Genomic DNA, 18,750 nt, shown 5'->3' on the forward strand with positions numbered 1-18,750 from the left:
GACATTCAGCAATCGTCCACTGGAAATTTGCTGATCGCGGATTAAGATTTCTCCCCCCCCTCCCCTCCCCTCTTTTTTTTTTTTTTTTTTAATAAGCCTGGTCGACTCGTCGTCGTTCCGTCGCGACCCTCATGAAAAAATACTATATATTATACACACGTATGTATATTTTTTTTTTTTACTACATGATTGAATCGTGTGATCTATACAATGGATCAAGTCGAAAACCGTCAAAAATATCTTTAAAAGCGACACGCGCCGCGTAGTCTCGGCGCGCTGTATGTACACAACGGAGCACCCTATATGTATATTTACACAAAAAAAAACGAATTTACCATTTTATTACCGCGTGTATATAAGTACCTCTTAATCCTTCCCCCGACTTCCCTCGACTATCGCACCACTCGCGCGCGCAGTTTATTGTGTCTTCAGTTTGTACTCTCTTCACACTCCCTACCAGTTCAATTTTTTCGAAAGAACTTCTCTACTCTAGTGTTAATAATATTACAGTACACGCTATAGCAATTTTCGGAAATATCCTCGGTATTGTACAGGCCTCACACATTCGAAAAAATGCGACACGACATCGCCGGATCGCCCTCGAATTTCGATGCGGTCGTTAAATTTAAAAAAAAAAAAAAAAAACAAAAAAACTGGAAAATCTCTTCCGGCAGTCGATCGAATAATCGTCAATTAACTCTCGGTTTTTTTTTTTTTTTTTTTTAAATCTCTCGCGGATATCACGCAATCAAAATGTCCACGCTGTGTTCACGAGGAAATTTATGATTCTTCAGTACACAGACTCTTTTTCATTTTTCACAAAAATCGATCGACTGCCTGAAGGGTCGTTTGTCATATCTATAACGCGTCTATAAGTCTTCCCTTAAAGTGTTCTAAAAGTTCTAGCATCTATAAAAGGGTCTTTAATTTCGTTCACATCCCGAGACCTCACCGAAATTCAGAGTCCCGACGATGAGAGAAGGTGGGAAACTACGATCGAAGCGTCAATCTTGCAACGCGTACGATTCTATTATTATTATTGTTAGGGAATTGTACTTTGCTAACTCGATTGTATATTCTCGTACGAATAATCTCAAAAGTAACTGGCAAACGCTCGGAGGGCGACTTGGGTAGAAGTTGACAATTGCAGATGAGGATCAAATGTCAAATTTTATGCATCTTTGTTTCAGCGAGCATTATCAATTCGCATTATCAGTTTTTAGCGAACGTTTCTCGATTCTTCGAATCCTTCTCGCAACGGAGCAAGCCTATCGCGCAAACATTTGACCGCGATTCAACTCTCTTAACAGTCGCTGGTGTATAAAAAAATTCAGCATTTAGGAAGATTAAGACGTTAATTACCTCTAATCATTGAAGGTGCAAACGGTGCTTGTCGCATTCGCTTGCCGAACGCGACGCATTGCGTGCGAGTATAAAAGTGGACATCATAAAAAGTTCGCTCTCTAGGAATTAATTAATTTACGCATTTTGTTGTTGTTAAAATTATAAAGAAAAAAAGAAGAAAAAATAACGTTTGCCGAATTTCTCCGGCTGACGTCCATTTCTATCGATGTGGATTAATTTTTATCTCGATTAAATTATTTTTTTCTTTTTTTAAATCTTTATAAAAAAAAAAAAAAACAAAAATGAGTTAAACCGAAATTTAAAAAAAAAATTAATCTACATTGACAAAAATGGGCGTGAATGTCTATATTGCGAATTGAAGAAAGTCATTATATTTCATTATCATTATATTTATGTGGAGCACCTTGTTTCACATCACTACGTTCGTGCGTATGCATCGAGATTTCTTGTAGCGTCAGAGAGAGAGGGAAAAAAAAAACCAAACACTGTCAAGTAATTGACATATTGAAAGATGGGGCGAAATATAGTACGAGGAGAGGGTGATATTTTTAGTTTGACAAGAGGAGCACGTGGTACGCGGCTCTGAATTCAGTTATACAACATTTATGCTCGAGGATTATTTAATTATGTCAACCTCGCGGTCTCTTTCTAAAATTCAACAGCACGATTCTTCACTTGTTCATAATTCATTCCGCTCCGTGCCCGCAAAAAGCGAAATGAATCAGCGAGACGCGTATCACGAGCTCTCCTTATAAGTACATTCTCGACCATTTAGATCCGAGTTATCCGATTTAAATTTATGTAAGCTCCAATACGAATCGATATCGTCGAATCATCCTAACTCCTATCACCTTAGATAAATAGCGAATATTCATCTCTTTGCTATCGTCTCGACAGAAGCCCTTTCGTTACGCTACCTGATGCGCATCGTAAATTTACACCTTAATATTTTAACGTCTCGTCAAGCTTTATTAAGAAAATTTCATCCGGTTCCTCAGGGGAACGTTAAACGCTCTTACTTCTGTCGTTGTGGCGGCTATAGAAATACACAGAAATACCTTCCGGATACAGCTTCTCAAATTCAGCGAACAGTCTCTGTTATTTAAATAATTGATTTTCCAGCGAGCTTTTGATGGAATTAATTCTTTATTGCTCGTTACATCCGCGATATTTCAAGTCAAAAGCATCTGACTGCATCGCGAAATATGCAAATGCTTATTACATAAACGCGTTAGAGAGGACGTATCGATTAGCGTAGTGAAAACACGATACCTCGTGCTCGTCCATTGATCCATCACACGACAAATCGTGTGAAATTCTCTGAAAGCTGTTGTTCATAAAGAATGACTCGAATATCATTTTCGTCGTCTTTTAGCGAAGCTGTACTTTATTCACGTTGCCTCGGCGATCGGTTAAAAAAAATTTCACTCCCCGAGCATGAAAATAGTATGTATTCCCACTTTTTTTTTTTTCCTTTTTGTTACTTAAATATTGAAACGTTATTGTTACTCGGGTCATTAACTTACGACTTAAGACTTAAGCTGTATAAACTTGAACCTACTACTTTTGTAACGTGATTTATATCAACGCGTGTGCACGCCAAATTATTAGACATACGTTCTTAAGTTCGTATTTACAATATGTACAGTGAATAACTTTTTATCTCGTTCTTTTCCGCGTTTAATGCCACTTAGTGTGATTATTGCATCGAGCCATGTCTCTCGCTCTTTTTCTCTCTCTCTCATACACACACACACACACACACACACACACTCTCTCTCTCTCTCTCTCTCTCTCTCTCTCTCTCTCTCTCTCTCTCTCTCACACACACACACACACACACACACACACACACACACACACACTGTCCTCCCTGCTAGCATAGTGTAAGCGTAATTACAATTCGGAAATTCACAGAAACCGAACGGCAGTCGGATCGCATTTCGATGGGAGGAATTTTTGAACAAGGCACAAGTATTGCCGGTTATGAAGGTTAAAAAGTGTAGGCTACGAAGTTTACCAATCTACAATACCTTTAGGCTCGTCGCGTGCGTTTAATAATATATACTTCTTTTTATTTTTTTATTATTTTTTTTTTTTTTATTTCATCGATCACAAGCGGATCGATGAAATATTCGCGTATATCACATATTACGATGAAAAGACATTTTCCCGCTGCGTAATAAATCTAAAGAAAAGTAGAGAGATAAAACAATGCTGTTATTAATCAATGAGGAAAATTCCGTTCTGAATAAATGAATGTTGAATGAAATTTAACACTGTCAGGTGATAAAGCGTTCTACTCTGAGAAACTATCAGTTTCGTTAAGTATCTCGCGAATGAAGTAATGCTTGTGCCTTGTAGATTTAATGAGCAGCGCTCTTTCGCAATAAAATGGAGTCGTGGAGAAATGATTTTTCTCTTGCGTGTAACGTATCGCCTACGTTTCTATCAGCGTATAAGCTTTCAAGTTTGTCTTCCTCTTCTTATAAAGAAAAAAAAAAAAAAAAAGAGAGCCGTTCATTTCAAACGGTTATCGCATCGAAACTTTCGCAGAGTTGTCAGCTGACCGCGATTAAGTAATTCCGGCTAACTTAATCGTCAGCTTAAGCTGTTCTCATTCATTTAGAACAGCCGTAACTCCGGGTGCATAAGTTACCGTTGGATGCGTATAGAAGCCGGCATAGTAATAGTAAGGATCGTTATCCTCGTAGCCTTTTTGATGTCTGTGCGATGCTTGCAATATTTTATTGTAATCTTCAAGTGGTAGCACCATTACCTTGTGAGAAATCGTTTGCACGTCGTTTGAATCGCTATGCTTCGATTCGAACAGACCGCCCTGCAAATAAGAAATTATTATTTTTTTTTGCTATCACTTAATTCTCAATATCGAGCTAATTATAAAATTATAAAATTTTATTGTAATTAATTGTAAAATTTTACTGTAGTTAATTGTAAAATTAAATTTTTAGAAAAGTTTCCACTTTCAACTTATGTTTACTTCTATCAATATAGATTAATTTACTTTTTATCTGTTTTTTAATTCTATGAATTAGAGAAGGATAAAGAGTAAATTAAATTGAGATTAAAATAAATAGATACTGATAGAAATTGACATTTACTCACACTGTAGCCGTATATCGTTATATAAGTCACAAAATTATATAAATATATATTTTATATTATATTATATAAATACATATTATATATTTTTCTTGTAAACAGCGAAATACTTACAAGAAAATCATATAAAATGTAAAAATAAATTTGTATAATTTTTTTATCTTTAACATTAATTGACATAACTTTAACATTATGGCTATAGAAAATGATTTTATAATAATGCTTTTGAAAATTCGAGTTTAGCTTTTGTTCCTTACATTATTACATGAAAAAAAATTACCGGAGGGTTTAAAGTGCAGGGCGGTTGCAGCTCCTCTGGACGGTAAAACCATTGGGACCTGACCCTCATTTCTGATTTCTGATTCAGCCACAGTGACACGATTTTGCCGATGTAAGGCTTTTCGTGAGGTTTGCGATAGGAATAAAATAATACGCTGTCGCCTATATTTATCTTCTCCCTGCCGCGTCGTATAGCCGTGTAATATTGATTGCCGCCAGAGACGCGACTGTTGCTCGCCCATTTCCAGTGGCGTTTATTAGGCAGCATACGGGCTATTGGACTGGGAGTCTCGATGGGATTCGACGGGTTGGCTACGGTCGTCGAGTTGGAGGCGCGGTTCTTAGAGCCGCGACTCGCGGTGCCGGTACTCGTCGAAGCTTGTTGTGTCGTCGAAGCGTTTCTCGTCACGGCGCGGTTCGTCGTTGCGCGACTTGCCGAGACGCGATTCGCCGAGACGCGACTCGTGGAACCGCGAATTGCTGAAGCAGGAACCGCTTGGCTCGTCGAGGTACGGCTGATCGAGCTGCGATTGACAGAAACTTGACTTGCTGAAGCGCGAGTCGTCGATGCGCGATTCGTTGACGTCTTCTTCAGCTTCTTCTCGACCGACGGTTCTTCTGGCGGTTCTTCAGGTTCTTCAGGTTCTTCATCGTTCGCTTGGATATCTTCTGAGAAATCTTCAGGTTCTATCTGAGCCTCATCAACTTGTTCGGGTTCTGACAATTCTTCGGGTTCTATCTGAGTCTGCTGGATGGGCTCTTCTTCTTCAGGCTCTACTTGAATCTGCTGAACAGACGGTTCCGACGGTTCTTCAGATATCGTTCGAACTTCATCGTCTTTCTGGCTGACTGATTCTGACAGTTCTTCAAGTTCTATTTGCGCCGCGTTATCTTTCTGAGCAGGCACTATCGATTCTTCAGTTTCATCATCTTCCTCGGACAGTCTCGTCTCCTCGGTAGTGGAAAAGCTTGCATTCGGCAAATTTGTAATTGCTTCTCCCTCGTTTTTCTGCTCCCAGTTGTTTTCCCGGTTGCTAAAAAACATTTCAACGTTTCTATTAAAAACGTTAAAAAGCTTTTCAAATAGCACATATTAATTAGCAAACTGTCAGCCAACAATATTGGCTACGTCTGGCCAACGTTTTGCCAACCAATAATGTTGCTCGAGCGAAAATGAGATTAATTTTTAATTTCATATTTAAGATAAATTTTATGAATTGTAATAATTACATGAACTTAAATTTCAATTTCATGCATTGCACGTAACAAATAAAACTTTTTTACAGTTCTTCTACAGTTTGCTATGTAAAATATAAGCGTATTGATTGTGCCAATATATATATATATATATATATATACATACCTTATACTATTCGCATCACCAATGCTGCCATGATGTCTATGTTTGTGCTTCCGATGTTTTCTATGTTTATGTTTTCGGTGCTCCTTACAAGACCTGTGTTTTCTGTGCTTTTTCTTGCCTTCTTGTGCCTCGAGTAGCTTTCTATTCTTTTTTATTTTCTTCATGTGTTTCTTTTTGCGATATTCCGTACCACTCGTACTGCTCGTTTCGACATTCGTTTCGGTCTCCGCATCGACACATTCGTTGACATTTGTCGATTCTACATTGGACATGTAGGAACACGTGGCAAAGCTGTTGTTGCTAGCTACTACACTTCGTGAAGTTGATAGAATGGTTTGACTGTTCGGTGAAACGGTGCGATTGCTTGTCGAATGCTTGTCTTCCGAAGTTGATGTCTGTCGTCGTCGTTTACCCAACGACAATAGAGGATTCGGATCGTATACTGTAGATAAAAATATAAATAAAAGTAAATTTGATTTTTTATCATATGATAGGAGCTAAGCTTTAAATTTTCAAATATCGGTACGCATAGACACGTACCCACAACAGGATAATTAGGCTGTAAGAGTCTGATGTCGTCCAAGACAATTAAACCGCTGTCCCCGTCGTCGAATTCTACGGTGACGAATTTCTCATCGTGCTGCGGATCAGGTACCATCGGCTTCACGGAAGTTCCCGGGTATAAGCATCTATATTGTTGGCTCCAATACGCGCACAGTCTCGTACCAGGTGGTAGCTCTTTCGTTGAAGTGGGACACACTTCAACAATCTGTAGGACAAAATACTGTTAGATTATTTTATTATATATACTTTTCGTATTTTGTTTTATAAGAAGAAATATTAATTTTTTTATTATTTTCTATTGGATTCAATTTATCAGTCTTTTATTAAGAAAGTTGTGAGTAAGAACATGTATTGGTTAAAAAGCCAAGACGTGAAAGCAAATAGTTTTATATAAAATTATAAAATGGTTCCATAAAATTATTTTCAAACCTATATCTGGCCAAATGTTTGGATATTTCAGCAAAATTGTTTTTTCTTACACTTTTTTAAAAAATTCTAACGTTTATTCGCATGTGTGTAAACTCATTGCCTTCTAATTATTTAAATAAATTTTGCATACCAAAATCGATTGAAATAATTTCATACTTGGCCAGAACATTGTAGAATTACGAACGATTAGGCTTGTATTTATTAAATTTAGATTGCAATCCATCTCTTGAGCTTGTCTCGTTTAACATATACTCTGTAGTAATATAAATTATAAAGGCAACGGGTTAAAGCGAAGTGATTTGTACTTGTTCGCAGAATCGGAATGTCTAATCGAGTCTTAGTTTGTTACCGCATCTTTGAGAATCTCCTCTCTGGAGTGAATGTGCGGTTTGTTTCCACGTTCACCGTCTAGTGTGATAGCATAAACGTCAGGTGGTTGCACAGCGCTCAGTTTGCCTGCGTAGAAGAGGCCACCCATCGCCATGAGCACTCGTAATTGGTCGATATCCAGATGATCAGATGTCAACTTGCATCGGTTAACGATGTTCTCGGTAATCTTCGCTGCCTTGGCGCATTGCTTGCATTCCAAGGACTTGCGCCGTTTAGATTCCTTCTTATCGCGATTTGGCGATTGCGATGAACTGGACTTTCGTTTCTTCTTCTTCGACTTTTCATGTCGCGATTTTTCTGGCTCTTTCTCTAATTCCTTCTCTGGCTCCTTCTCTGGCTCTATCTGTTCTGCAGATTCTATCGGTGCCTCCTGATTGATCAAATTTCATGAAGGATTATTATATTTCTTATTCCTTATTTCGTACTAACTTTTTTTCAATTTTATCTATAAAACGGCAATTTCGGTGTAAACAAAAATTGCATATGTAACTTATGTTTATTAATTGCTATTTATTTTATTTAATATTTACATTGAATAATAAAATAATTATGAGATTTCTATTTTAATTTTTTTAGAATTACCTATTTTTATAAAAAAAATGCGGACTTAGTTAGAAACTTATAATTTTGTAGAAAATTCTTGATAAATCTTTTTATTATTTATTTTTGTGAAATTAAATATGAAAATTGGCGAAAAAGTATAGGAATTTATTACCTCGACTGATTTTTGAACTGCGGGTTCTTTGGAAACATTTTCAGTTTGCACCGTGTCATTTTCGTCGTCCTCCCAATTTTTTACCATCACCTCCGCTTTAAGTTTCGGTTTTATTTTACCGCTATATTTCACAAATTTCACTTCTTGACTTAGCTTTGCTTTTTTAGCAATGATCGAACTGATGACCTTCTTATTGTGCAGCGAAGTCTGCTTTGATGCCTCTGCTTTCGCTTTTGTAACTTTTTGTATCTTAGTTTGTGGCTTTGGAGAGGAGACTCCAGATTTAAATGGCAACGGGGTATAGTCGGTTTTGTTATTTATACATTGCTGAAAAGTTATACTTATTGCAGTGGCGATTGTACATATCGGCGGTTGTATTATAATTAATGATATATGGTAAACATTTAGAAATTTAAAAGAAATAAATCTTAGCAACTTACTTTCGTTTGCAAATGTCTGTTCTTTGAGGATAGCACGTATCCCACCAGAGAACTCTTGTTCTTAGGTTTCTTAGCGACGATTGTCTCCGTCAGATGTCTGGCACTGCCCGAGGTGCACGTGAATTTTCGTGGTCGTCCTACTTTCCTCTTCTTGGAGGCGGAAGTCGAACTTGCGACAGTCGGTGCTGGCGATGACGTATCGTAGCCCAGCTGAAAAATCGAAAGTAAAGATTAATAAATGGAGAATCACATTTATTTAAAAATTTCTAGATTATCATTCTTTTTATAAGTTAGATAATACGATTTAAAAAAAGAAAACAAATAGATTAAAGAAATATATAAAGCTACATAGAAGAAAATTGATATTAATTAATTTATGTACCGTTCCCGTGCTTTTCTCATCGTCTTCTGTTGTTGCTTTGCTGGAACCAGGTAACACTGGGATCGGTGACGTCACCGGCGGCACTGATATCGGGATACTGGGTATGCTGTCCAAAAGCTTTATATGACTCCTGGGTTCTCCGAGCTTTACGAGATTCACGTTGCACCTCGGCATTGCTAGAACAGCTGAAGCTAACGGCGAGTGCGCGCTAGGTTCTGGCGATTCCATCGATCTCGTGGGTGATTTTCGCGACGGAGAATTCATAAGATCCAATGAAGGTGGTGATGACAGCGTCCCGTGATCGGAACTGAAACGTTCATTAATAGTTGAATTATTCGAATAAACTTAGCAAATTCGCCACGTTTTAAAAATATCGAATTCTCTGTAATTTAATTTATCGCTTCGATTTATACTTACCTAATAGAAGAATGACTCTTCTTCCGTGGCCTACCAGAGCTCTTCTTGTCATCCTTCTTGGGAAAATTCAGCTTGGAAAGCTCCTTCCGCTTCTCTTTGTATTGTTTCTGAAGATAGGCCATCCTGGCTCTCATGTCGAGTTCCGTGGCGTTCATACACGGCCAGTCGTCATCATTATCGCGATTTCCTTTCCTGGCTATGAACTTCTTCACTTCCAACTTGGTCCGTGCGTTTTTGTAGTCGTGGACGTCTTTCGTGTCTCTCTCTTCGACGGATAATTTACGTTTGTTATCTTTAATTTCGCAGCTCGTCAACCGTTCGGACAGGATTTTCGATTCGAAAATTTCGCTCTCCGAGTCCGACAGATTATCTTCTTTCGCAATAGTATCGGCACTTTGTATATCATTAAATGCCTCGTCCGAGGAAACTTGGAGGTCTTTAACAAGCTTTGCGTTGGAGTAACTATTTTTATCGCTTCTGAGAAATTGTCCTTCCGAACCGACGGCTTTCTCATCAATGATCTTATTGTCTTCTACCTCGAAATCGATACTCTTAACACTCTCTCTCGATTTCGAGAAAGTATCTTTTTGTTTTCTCTCATCAATTTCCATCGTTTGTCTTTGAATATCTTTTTCATGATAATTCAGCGACGCATTCTTCATCTCCTCTTCGTGATCATCGTGCTTAAATCGTTTGGAACGGTGATCATCGGTCTCAACATATTTCCTCTTATTTTCATTTTTCTCGAGAGAGCTGCTTCTGCCCAGATTCAACAGTAATCTACCGGCATGCGAGATTTCCTCCGAACTTTCGAGGTTTAATTTCCGAGGGATCTTGTCATCCACCTCCATGATCTGTTCGGCCAGCGCGCAGAGCAAGCCGAGGGAACTGCCGACGTTATTATTATTATTCTCACTCTGCTGTCTTATCAGTTTGTTTCTCACAGATGACTTTTCGGGATCCGCGTCCAATTGTGAATGTTCCGGCTGGCCGACTCGTTGCTCCAACTGTTCGATGCTGTTCGATAGCAACTCGAGACCGCTCACGTCGATAGCTGGCTTTTGCCTCTGTATCTTAGATTTTGTCTCCGAAGACGCGTCCTCAACCTGATCGGATTTACGAATCGCATTAGACTTCCCGAGTGGCTGCACTTCGCAGCGCCAGACAGTCTTGGGCTTGACGTAGGCGGTAATATCGTAAACATTCTTCTCATTTTTCGCGAGCAGTTTCTTATCTTCGAAAGTTCTGATATTATTGTTGTTACTCCTACTATCGTTGTTATTTTCGCCAAGCAGGCACTTGCCTGCGGACATGTCGCCGCTCGGATGCCTGTTCTGAGGTGAATATCGTTCCGATTGGTCTTTAACATGTTGCTCCGACATTGCAGTTTGCGAGGAGGAGACCTCGGTGTCAACTATGCCACTCTCCAGAGAGTTTTGGCAAGATCTCAGGAGATGCAGCTTCTTCGGTATCGTCTCGGAGTGTCTTCGCGGCTTGACGATCTCCACGTTCGACTTTTTCACTTCCTCGATCTTTGGAGGTAACGCGGCTTCTTGCAGAGCCGCCGCATTCTTCTTCAGCTTCTCCACCACGTTCTCGATGCCCGGATGGTGGGCCTTTTCCACCGAGTGTCTCTTCGTCGCTTCCTGCGACGATTTCTCGCAGCTGGATCTGGATCGCTCGCTGGTGGACGTCGGCTCACACTGGGACGATTCGTAACACACTTCGTAGCAATTGTCCTCAGTCTCTTGCTTGATGGCCACTTGTTGCACGTCTTGATCGTCGCAATCAATGTTGGGCATGTCGAAAGACTTAACCGTGATCTGAGGCCGGGTTTCGCCGTTCTTGGTATTCCGGTTCTTGTCGCAGCTCTCGCAATTGACCTTCAGCGATTCCGTCGAGTCGGCTACGTCTGACTTCGTTTCTTTGACGTCTCTTGGTGGTTCCGGTATTTTGAGACACGTTTGGTGAACTTCGACGTTCTCCGAGGCGTCGGTGATCTTCGAATCGATCTGAAAAGTAAGACAATATTAGATATTATTTTATACAGACCGAAGATCCAGAATAAATATCCAGAAATAAAACGCATTACACAAAATTCGCGTTATGCGCAACTTTAAAGCTTACCTCTTTTTCATGAATGTTGGGCTCTTGCACGTTCTCCTCATCCTTGGAATAATCATCTCGATCGCGCTGATCTACGTCTCTTCTCCTCGCGAAAAATTCCAGATTCTCGTGGAAGCTATCACAGTTCTCTTCGGTGATCTCGATGATTCTAGCGCCGATCCTGCCGCCCCTGTTACAGATAGACGTTGGCTTGTCGTCCTTGCAAACTTCCTCGTCGACACGGGCGTCGTGCTCGGTCACCCTCGCGAGGCTCCTCCCGTCTTTCGTCGAGTACTTGGCGCAATCAGCCATGTTGATAATCGTGTTCTCCGCCTTGTCTACTTTGGTTACGATGCCGCACACGGTCGGATTCACCGTGGTCGTGGTCGTCGTGATTCTGACGACGTTGCAGATTCTCTCCGTCGGCGACGGCACGATCTCGAAATTCGCGGCGGCTAGATTCGTCCCCGTCTGAGACGTGACCTGACAGGGACTCAGGTTCTGCTCCTGTTTCACGAGAGCCTCCTGCTTTTGCTCCTCGGCGTCCTCGGGCGCGTCGGTTTGATTCGAGGCATCCTGAACCCCGAAGGACGATGGCTCGATCGCATGAATCGTCGCCGATATTTCCGGGGGTGGCGTCAGACACGAAACCGGTGACGTGGCCTTCACGAAAATTGCATTTGAAGAATTTTTAAAGATTTCTCCCTCCCCCTCCCCTCCCTCTTTCTTCTCTCGACATCAATGCTCTCTAATTTATTTCGCAAACGTACGCGAAAATATTACAAACGATAAAAAAGCGTCAAGATCCTTTTTCCATCTCGCACTCTTGTACGACGGCGCTCTCTAACTTTTTTTTTTTTTTTTAAGCCCGAGATTTAGTTACTATTCCCCGGAGATATCGTGGATAAATACCGTTAGATTTGTTTCACACGAGGAAAACTAAAAGAGAAAGACGGACCTTCGGGCGAGAACGGGAGAGAGGGGAGACGGGTGCGGGCGAGTGCAGCGGTAATTACGTCAAACTCCGGGCGCGGTCCAGCCATTCGCATAATGTGGAAACGTTGTGGCACATTGTATTAATCATGGGCAAACCCGATTTGCATCGCTATCTGCATAGATATTGCGCCGGCCGACCGGCCGGCCGGCTGGTCGCGCAATAATTCGCGTCGCATACCGCGCTTCGGCCTGGCCGCGTACGCCGTTTAAACCTGGTGAAAGGTGATGTTACCCACCTGCGACCTGCAGTGCGTGGTAGGCTCGGCCTGGCTGATTTGCACGAGCGCCGGCGCCTGAGGGTAATAATGCAGGGTGGTGACCAGGGCTGCGTCCGGTACCAGAGCACCCGTCATGGACGTCATCGTCTGCAGGGCGGTCTTCGACGACTCGGTGGACGCTGCGGAAGAAGATCGTGGGATCGTCTCAACGCGACATTACGCAACGTGTGAAATACAATTGAATGACTCGCTACACGTTCGATTTGATCATTTTCTCCGGAAATTTGGAAGAATTAAAATTACCTCGTAGCTCGCGTCACTGCTTTGCCACGAATTATTATCATTGAAGAATAGAAACAACGAGTTTCGAGAAAAATGATACTAAAGCAAATTTTTTTAAGCTATTTTTTTTTTTATCACTACGTTATATTTATTAAAAAAAAAGTATTTTTACCTCTAATTCTTTTCCTTTCTAATTTAAAAAAAAAAAAAAAAAAAAAGTAATATTACGTACTGATTATAGCGGTTGGACTGTTGCTGCATTCCGTCTCGATCTTTACTATCGGCAGCGCGCTTTGTTGTTTTCTTTTGTTCTCAGTCAGCACTAATCGCGCGCCGCCGATATCACTCAGAAGCTGTATCGAGGATGGAGGTGGCGGCAGGAGGAGCGGCGGCGGTGCAACGTTACCGCTGTGGTTCGGGTAATTCGGCCATACCAGAGCCTGCTGCATTTGTTCTGTCGGGAGAAGGAGAGTAAAATTCATCTCCGCCGCGCGGGCATTATATAGGGATACGTTTTAGAATCGCATTTACGAAATGTTGCTTTACCCGCGGCGTGAATAAGGAGAATATGCCCGGTCGTTGGATCGCGGACTAACTGTAATCCACCTTGCAGCCCAGAACCCATCTGCGGGAAGCCGACCGGCTCCGTCGGCATCGCTGTAAAAGCCACATCAATTTCTCACCCTTCGTGAAATCGCATATTTTCAATTTTGATTACTTCGTGTACGTGTTTTTAATTATTTTACTTTAGATTTTGCATTTGGTTAAATAATAACGACGTAAAAATATTAAGAGTTAAGGGTCCTTTAAATATTCGCGTGTTGCATAACAATCGTCCTTATCGCAATTGGACTCGAGATAAAAGGAAAATTATTAATATCATTAATTAAGTATCAATCGGAGGTTCGCTCGCGAAACTTGTACGCTTACATGCGAAATTTTTGTCTCTTCGAACCATCCATCGAGCGACGAATTAAATTAAACGGGTATGCGTGAATGATTTACACGGCGCGAAAATACGCGCGCGAGCTTGTAAACCAGGGATGTAGTTCAGCGTTATTTGGATAAATGTCACTCGGTCAGCGGGGCCGGGGAGGTCAGCGGGAGCGAGGGGTGAATTCGATCCAAAATTGTGTAGGGTCGCTCGTTAGTGGCCCGGTTAATCCCTCGCGCCAATAGATGTGCATATGATATACATACATCGCGAGATGTTAATTAATTCGAACCTTTGTTCATTGATACGATCCATTTACGTCGACAAAAATGGACATTATTGCGCGAATTGCGTTTACGGGGGGACAAATATCCCGCATACGGGATGTGCGTTCTCAGGAGCGCGCGTTGCTTTTTCATTAAACGTAACTTTGGCGAATAATCAAGTATAGTGGAGTATAAAACAGATAGACGATTCAATTATTGCCAACAGAATTTCGTTAACGCGGACTACGCTACGATCGAAAGTAGGGAACGTCCGAATTTTCAAGCAGTTTTTTTTTATCTCACGTCAAATTTTGTAATATCTGGGTACTTCTTTAAATTTATTAATATCTGAGTACTTCGATGCCCCGGATATCGAGCGTCCATCGAGCATCCATACGCCAGAGATTTTGTTTTCCCTCTCGACTCGATCCGATCCGGATTGGGGGTAGTTTCGCATATCGCTCTCTAGTATTCTTATAACGATGCTCGATCCTATGGATTACCCACCTGCGGCCGCCGTAGCCGGATACTGCCACAGTGTGGGCGGCCAAGCAGCGGCGGCCGTATCGGCCGCGGCCGCCGGTGCACTGCCGATGCTGCCCAGGGTGGAATTCAGGCTGGAATTCAGACTGGAATTCAGGCTCAGCGAGGGCGCGAGTGCCCCGGGGGGAATGGCAGCGAGGTGGGCCGCACGATCCTCCCCTCCAGGCCCTCCGCAGTGCACCAGGGTAGTGCCGCCTACCGCCATGGCCGTACTGGAACCTACAACGGACCCAAGCTTGTTCATCAAGGTTCATCCACCATCAAGATCGGCAGATGTCGAGGGGAAAGAGCTCTTGACAACGAGAAGCTGAATTTTTAGAAGCTGTGAACAACACCTTCCCCCCTCCCTCTCTCTCCTTTTTTCTCTTTGTACCAGATGACAATAAATGAGGACTAATGATTATTCAGAAAAAATAGTTTTGCCGAAGTATCCAAAGATTTGATTGGATACAGATCTAAAAGTAATTTTTTTTCAAGTAATTATGCAGAATATTCAAATTTTCTGGAATATAAAAAATTTTTGTAGTGTTACGTTTAAACATCCTACGTTGTAATTTTGATAGTCTAACAAAGTTATCTTCAATCTGTATCTGGCGAAATTTTTAGCTTCAACAAAACCATTCTTTCCGTGTAGAGAAATTAAATGTAGACGAGCCGTTTAGTTTGGAATGTTCGAAACTCGATGAACATCGATTGGATACGTACCGTATTCTGCCTTATTGCGTTGTACTCCTTTTTTCGTGTTATAAAACAGATTAAAAATCGTGAGATTTATATACAAGAAAAGAACGGTGAAGTATCTAAAAATCTGGCCACATATAGATTTGAAAATAATTAAAAAATTTAAAACTAATTTTAAATTGAACTGTCAAATAATTATGAAGGACGCTTCAACATGATGATTATACTGCAAATTTTTTTTTATATTCTAACAACCAGTTTGAACGTTACACATAATTATTTTCACGATTCATCAAAATTATTTTTATTTATAGCTAGCCAAAATTTTAGATACCTCAGCAAATTGTTCTTTCCGTATACAGACTTTAAGATAAATTATAAATAAATAATACAATAAAACGCGAGCATTTTTAAAAATAGTATCGATAGAGAAAGAAAAAGGAAATATCTTATGTCAAAGAAAATATCTATAGAAAAATATTTAATTTGTATACTTGTATAATTTGTATATTTGATAACTTCATATTAAGAGATTGAATTAAAGTTAGCGAGAGATTACCGATTAAAAGTCCGAAGTTTACGCGAAACTATACATTCTCCTCTATCAGTGGCGTCATTTTCGAAGAAATATCGTCATAAAAATAATAGCCACAGGCTGCGGTAATAGCGGCGATATCTTTACGCAATAAATTATGTTCAAGATACAAGACAATGCGACAGGCAAATCATTCGCTCCTTGACGTTGATATTGAAAGCGGCAATTATAGAAAAATGGTGAATAAAGAAAGCATACGCAAATAAATATTAAATTTTTTTGCAAATCAATTTTCGATATATGTCAGAAAAACTAAGCGAATTATCTTTAATATTTGTTTTAAGGCTGCAATTTGAACGATTGCGCTACGATTGAATATATTGCATATTGGACACTGCATATATTACTTATTCAAGAGAGGTATTTTTTAATTGAACCAAAAATATATGTGCAGGTTTACCCAAATCCAACGCTAATATTTAGTGACACAATATTCCTATATATAGATACTTGATATTTTCCTACATAAAAAAAAATGATGATTTTGCAGTCATAGCGGAAATTAAATACGAAACATTAATTAAATGGATAAATGACTAACACATAGTTGTGATATCGCATGTGTCTTGTATCTAATCAATATAGGCGACAGAGAATTTAAACAATTTGTCAAATTTAACAAGAAAACCTCTCTGTGACGTCCAATCAAATAATAGCCATTTACATTTTTTATGAAAGTGATTTGATTATAAAATTTAAATTTTCTGTGATTTGATTATAAAATTTAAATTTTCTTGCATATATTGTTAGATGTTGCTATAAATTTTACATACTCTAGAAAATTTTCTAGCAGATACGAAAACCAATATATTTTAATTATAACATTTAGAATTCTAGTTGGACTAGCGAAATATTTTTTTTAAGTGTATAAAAAGCGACGATCATGCTATTGAAATGTAGCCTGTACCTCGCTAATTTTATATTTCAGCGCTATGTTTTTATTAATTAGTAATACTAAAAAAAATCGATATTTTTTTTTAAGAAACTATAATATTATACATGGAATGAATGATTTTGCTAAAGTATCTAGAAATTTGGCCAGATACAGATCTGAAAATAAGTTTAGTCGAGCTATCAAAATAATTATGTAGAACACTTAAACATGATGATAGTATTACAAAACTTTTTAATGTTTCAGCAATCAAATTGAAACCTTTAATTATGTAATCAATTGAATTTTACATGATCATTTTGACGACCAACGAAATTATTTTCACATCTGGCAAAATTTTTAGATATTTTAACAAGACCATTCTTCCCACATATTTCTCTCATTTGCACTTTTCATTCCTTCATGCTCTTTTGTGAAAACTATAATTCTTACATATATAGGTTCTAAGAACGATGTATCATATTCGCATTATTAAGTGTCGCGCATTATTAAATTTTACGTTTACGAGAATACTAATGTTAACGCTCGCGAGCTTATTTGTTATCTCGTCCGGGAATAGAGTTTCGTAACCCGTGATATCTGCGTGAGAAGAACTTACCCAGACTGTCCGGTTGAAAATGATGATAGCTCGTCGCGTGATGCGACGTGTGATGACTTAAGGACAAATTGCGTATAGATGTCGAAGTCTCCTGATGCTGCGGTCGCTGCCTCCCCACAGCAATGCCAATTGGTATTTGATTGGCTCCAGCATTAGAGACGGCTATCCCTGAAACGATTAAGGAAATCGCGCGTGAATCGCAACAGGAGAAACTGGCGATGCCGCAGTCGTCTCGATCGTAAACTCGATGGAACTTGCGGAACTTGAGATTACATTACGTTGAGGTACGGACGGAGGCGGTTCTCGAGAGAGAGAGAGAGACCATTAATGAATAATCAATCTGTCGTCGAACTTGTACTCGAAATTCTAGGTTTTTGTTCGAGAGATAAGGGATTCGATTAAGAAACCCGATATCTCGACGAGTTCGTTGCCGTGAGTGCATAAAAATATATTTCGATTACTGCGATTTAACAAGCGCTCGCGCTTTTGTCTAAGTCGCTAGTAATTAAAGTGAAAACTGTTTTCGATTAGATCTTTGATTAGATAGGAAAACGCGTTGTTCGACACGGGGAGTTTCTATGGATTTTACGAGTGTGAAACGTATTTGCCCAAATCAGCTCCCTAGATCTCGTCCATTTTCCCTCGGTGATATATCGATCTCTCGTTCTGTCGAAGATTCTTCTCGATGTACTGCAATTTTACCGGGACGTCGTGATTTACGCGAGTCTCGTCAACGAGGCCTATTCATTTAAATCATCTCGCCTTCATTTATCCATCCGCGCCTCCTCGCCGATATTATCCTCGGCCCGACGTGTTTTCATCGGAAACGCGACTCACTCGGAAGTGCATTCATTTAAATCACCATCTCGATCTTCCCGTTCCCCGCGCCCTCTCCTCCCCCCTCCTCCCTCCCCCCTCCCCCTCCCCCTCCCACCCCCTCCCCCTCGCGCTTGGTCCTCCTTCCTTTCTCGCCTCCTCCGCCGTTCGTCTCTTTTCTCCGCACCTTCGGCGACACGCGTTATGCTCGCATGACGTAACACGTGTGGGCATCACGCACCGGCACCGCACGAGGACCGTGCGGTGTGTACCAGGGAGAGTGCGGATGTGTCAGGACCGACTGGAGAGAGGGTCGAGACTCTTTCGAACCACGCCTTGTGTTTGCGTCGCCATGC

The 18,750-nt window shown here is 40.4% G+C and overlaps 1 protein-coding gene across 5 annotated transcripts in view; it reads right to left on the reverse strand.

Annotated features, from left to right (window-relative positions):
* Positions 1 to 2,492: 2,492 nt before the first annotated feature.
* Positions 2,493 to 18,750, reverse strand: part of wge (BAH domain and coiled-coil containing protein winged eye) — a 48,411-nt gene continuing 32,153 nt past the window's right edge. For 3 of the 5 annotated variants that reach the window (XM_089071074.1, XM_089071077.1, XM_089071073.1), the window contains 16 exons: positions 17,579 to 17,746; positions 15,518 to 15,544; positions 14,777 to 15,031; positions 13,616 to 13,726; positions 13,302 to 13,523; positions 12,806 to 12,966; positions 11,595 to 12,236; positions 9,468 to 11,479; positions 9,051 to 9,357; positions 8,669 to 8,878; positions 8,229 to 8,555; positions 7,473 to 7,883; positions 6,671 to 6,899; positions 6,131 to 6,572; positions 4,769 to 5,801; positions 2,493 to 4,204 (listed from right to left, as the gene is read on the reverse strand). In XM_089071074.1, the coding sequence (XP_088927200.1) occupies positions 3,983 to 4,204; positions 4,769 to 5,801; positions 6,131 to 6,572; positions 6,671 to 6,899; positions 7,473 to 7,883; positions 8,229 to 8,555; positions 8,669 to 8,878; positions 9,051 to 9,357; positions 9,468 to 11,479; positions 11,595 to 12,236; positions 12,806 to 12,966; positions 13,302 to 13,523; positions 13,616 to 13,726; positions 14,777 to 15,031; positions 15,518 to 15,544; positions 17,579 to 17,746 (6,779 nt within the window). In that variant the 3' untranslated portion in view covers positions 2,493 to 3,982. The remainder of the gene's footprint in view (positions 4,205 to 4,768; positions 5,802 to 6,130; positions 6,573 to 6,670; positions 6,900 to 7,472; positions 7,884 to 8,228; positions 8,556 to 8,668; positions 8,879 to 9,050; positions 9,358 to 9,467; positions 11,480 to 11,594; positions 12,237 to 12,805; positions 12,967 to 13,301; positions 13,524 to 13,615; positions 13,727 to 14,776; positions 15,032 to 15,517; positions 15,545 to 17,578; positions 17,747 to 18,750) is intronic. The other 2 variants (XM_089071076.1, XM_089071075.1) reach the window with 1 other exon arrangement.

The sequence above is a fragment of the Pogonomyrmex barbatus genome, unplaced genomic scaffold (genome assembly GCF_055798465.1).
Source record: "Pogonomyrmex barbatus isolate J1 unplaced genomic scaffold, ASM5579846v1 scaffold11, whole genome shotgun sequence".
Classification (NCBI taxonomy): domain Eukaryota; kingdom Metazoa; phylum Arthropoda; class Insecta; order Hymenoptera; family Formicidae; genus Pogonomyrmex; species Pogonomyrmex barbatus.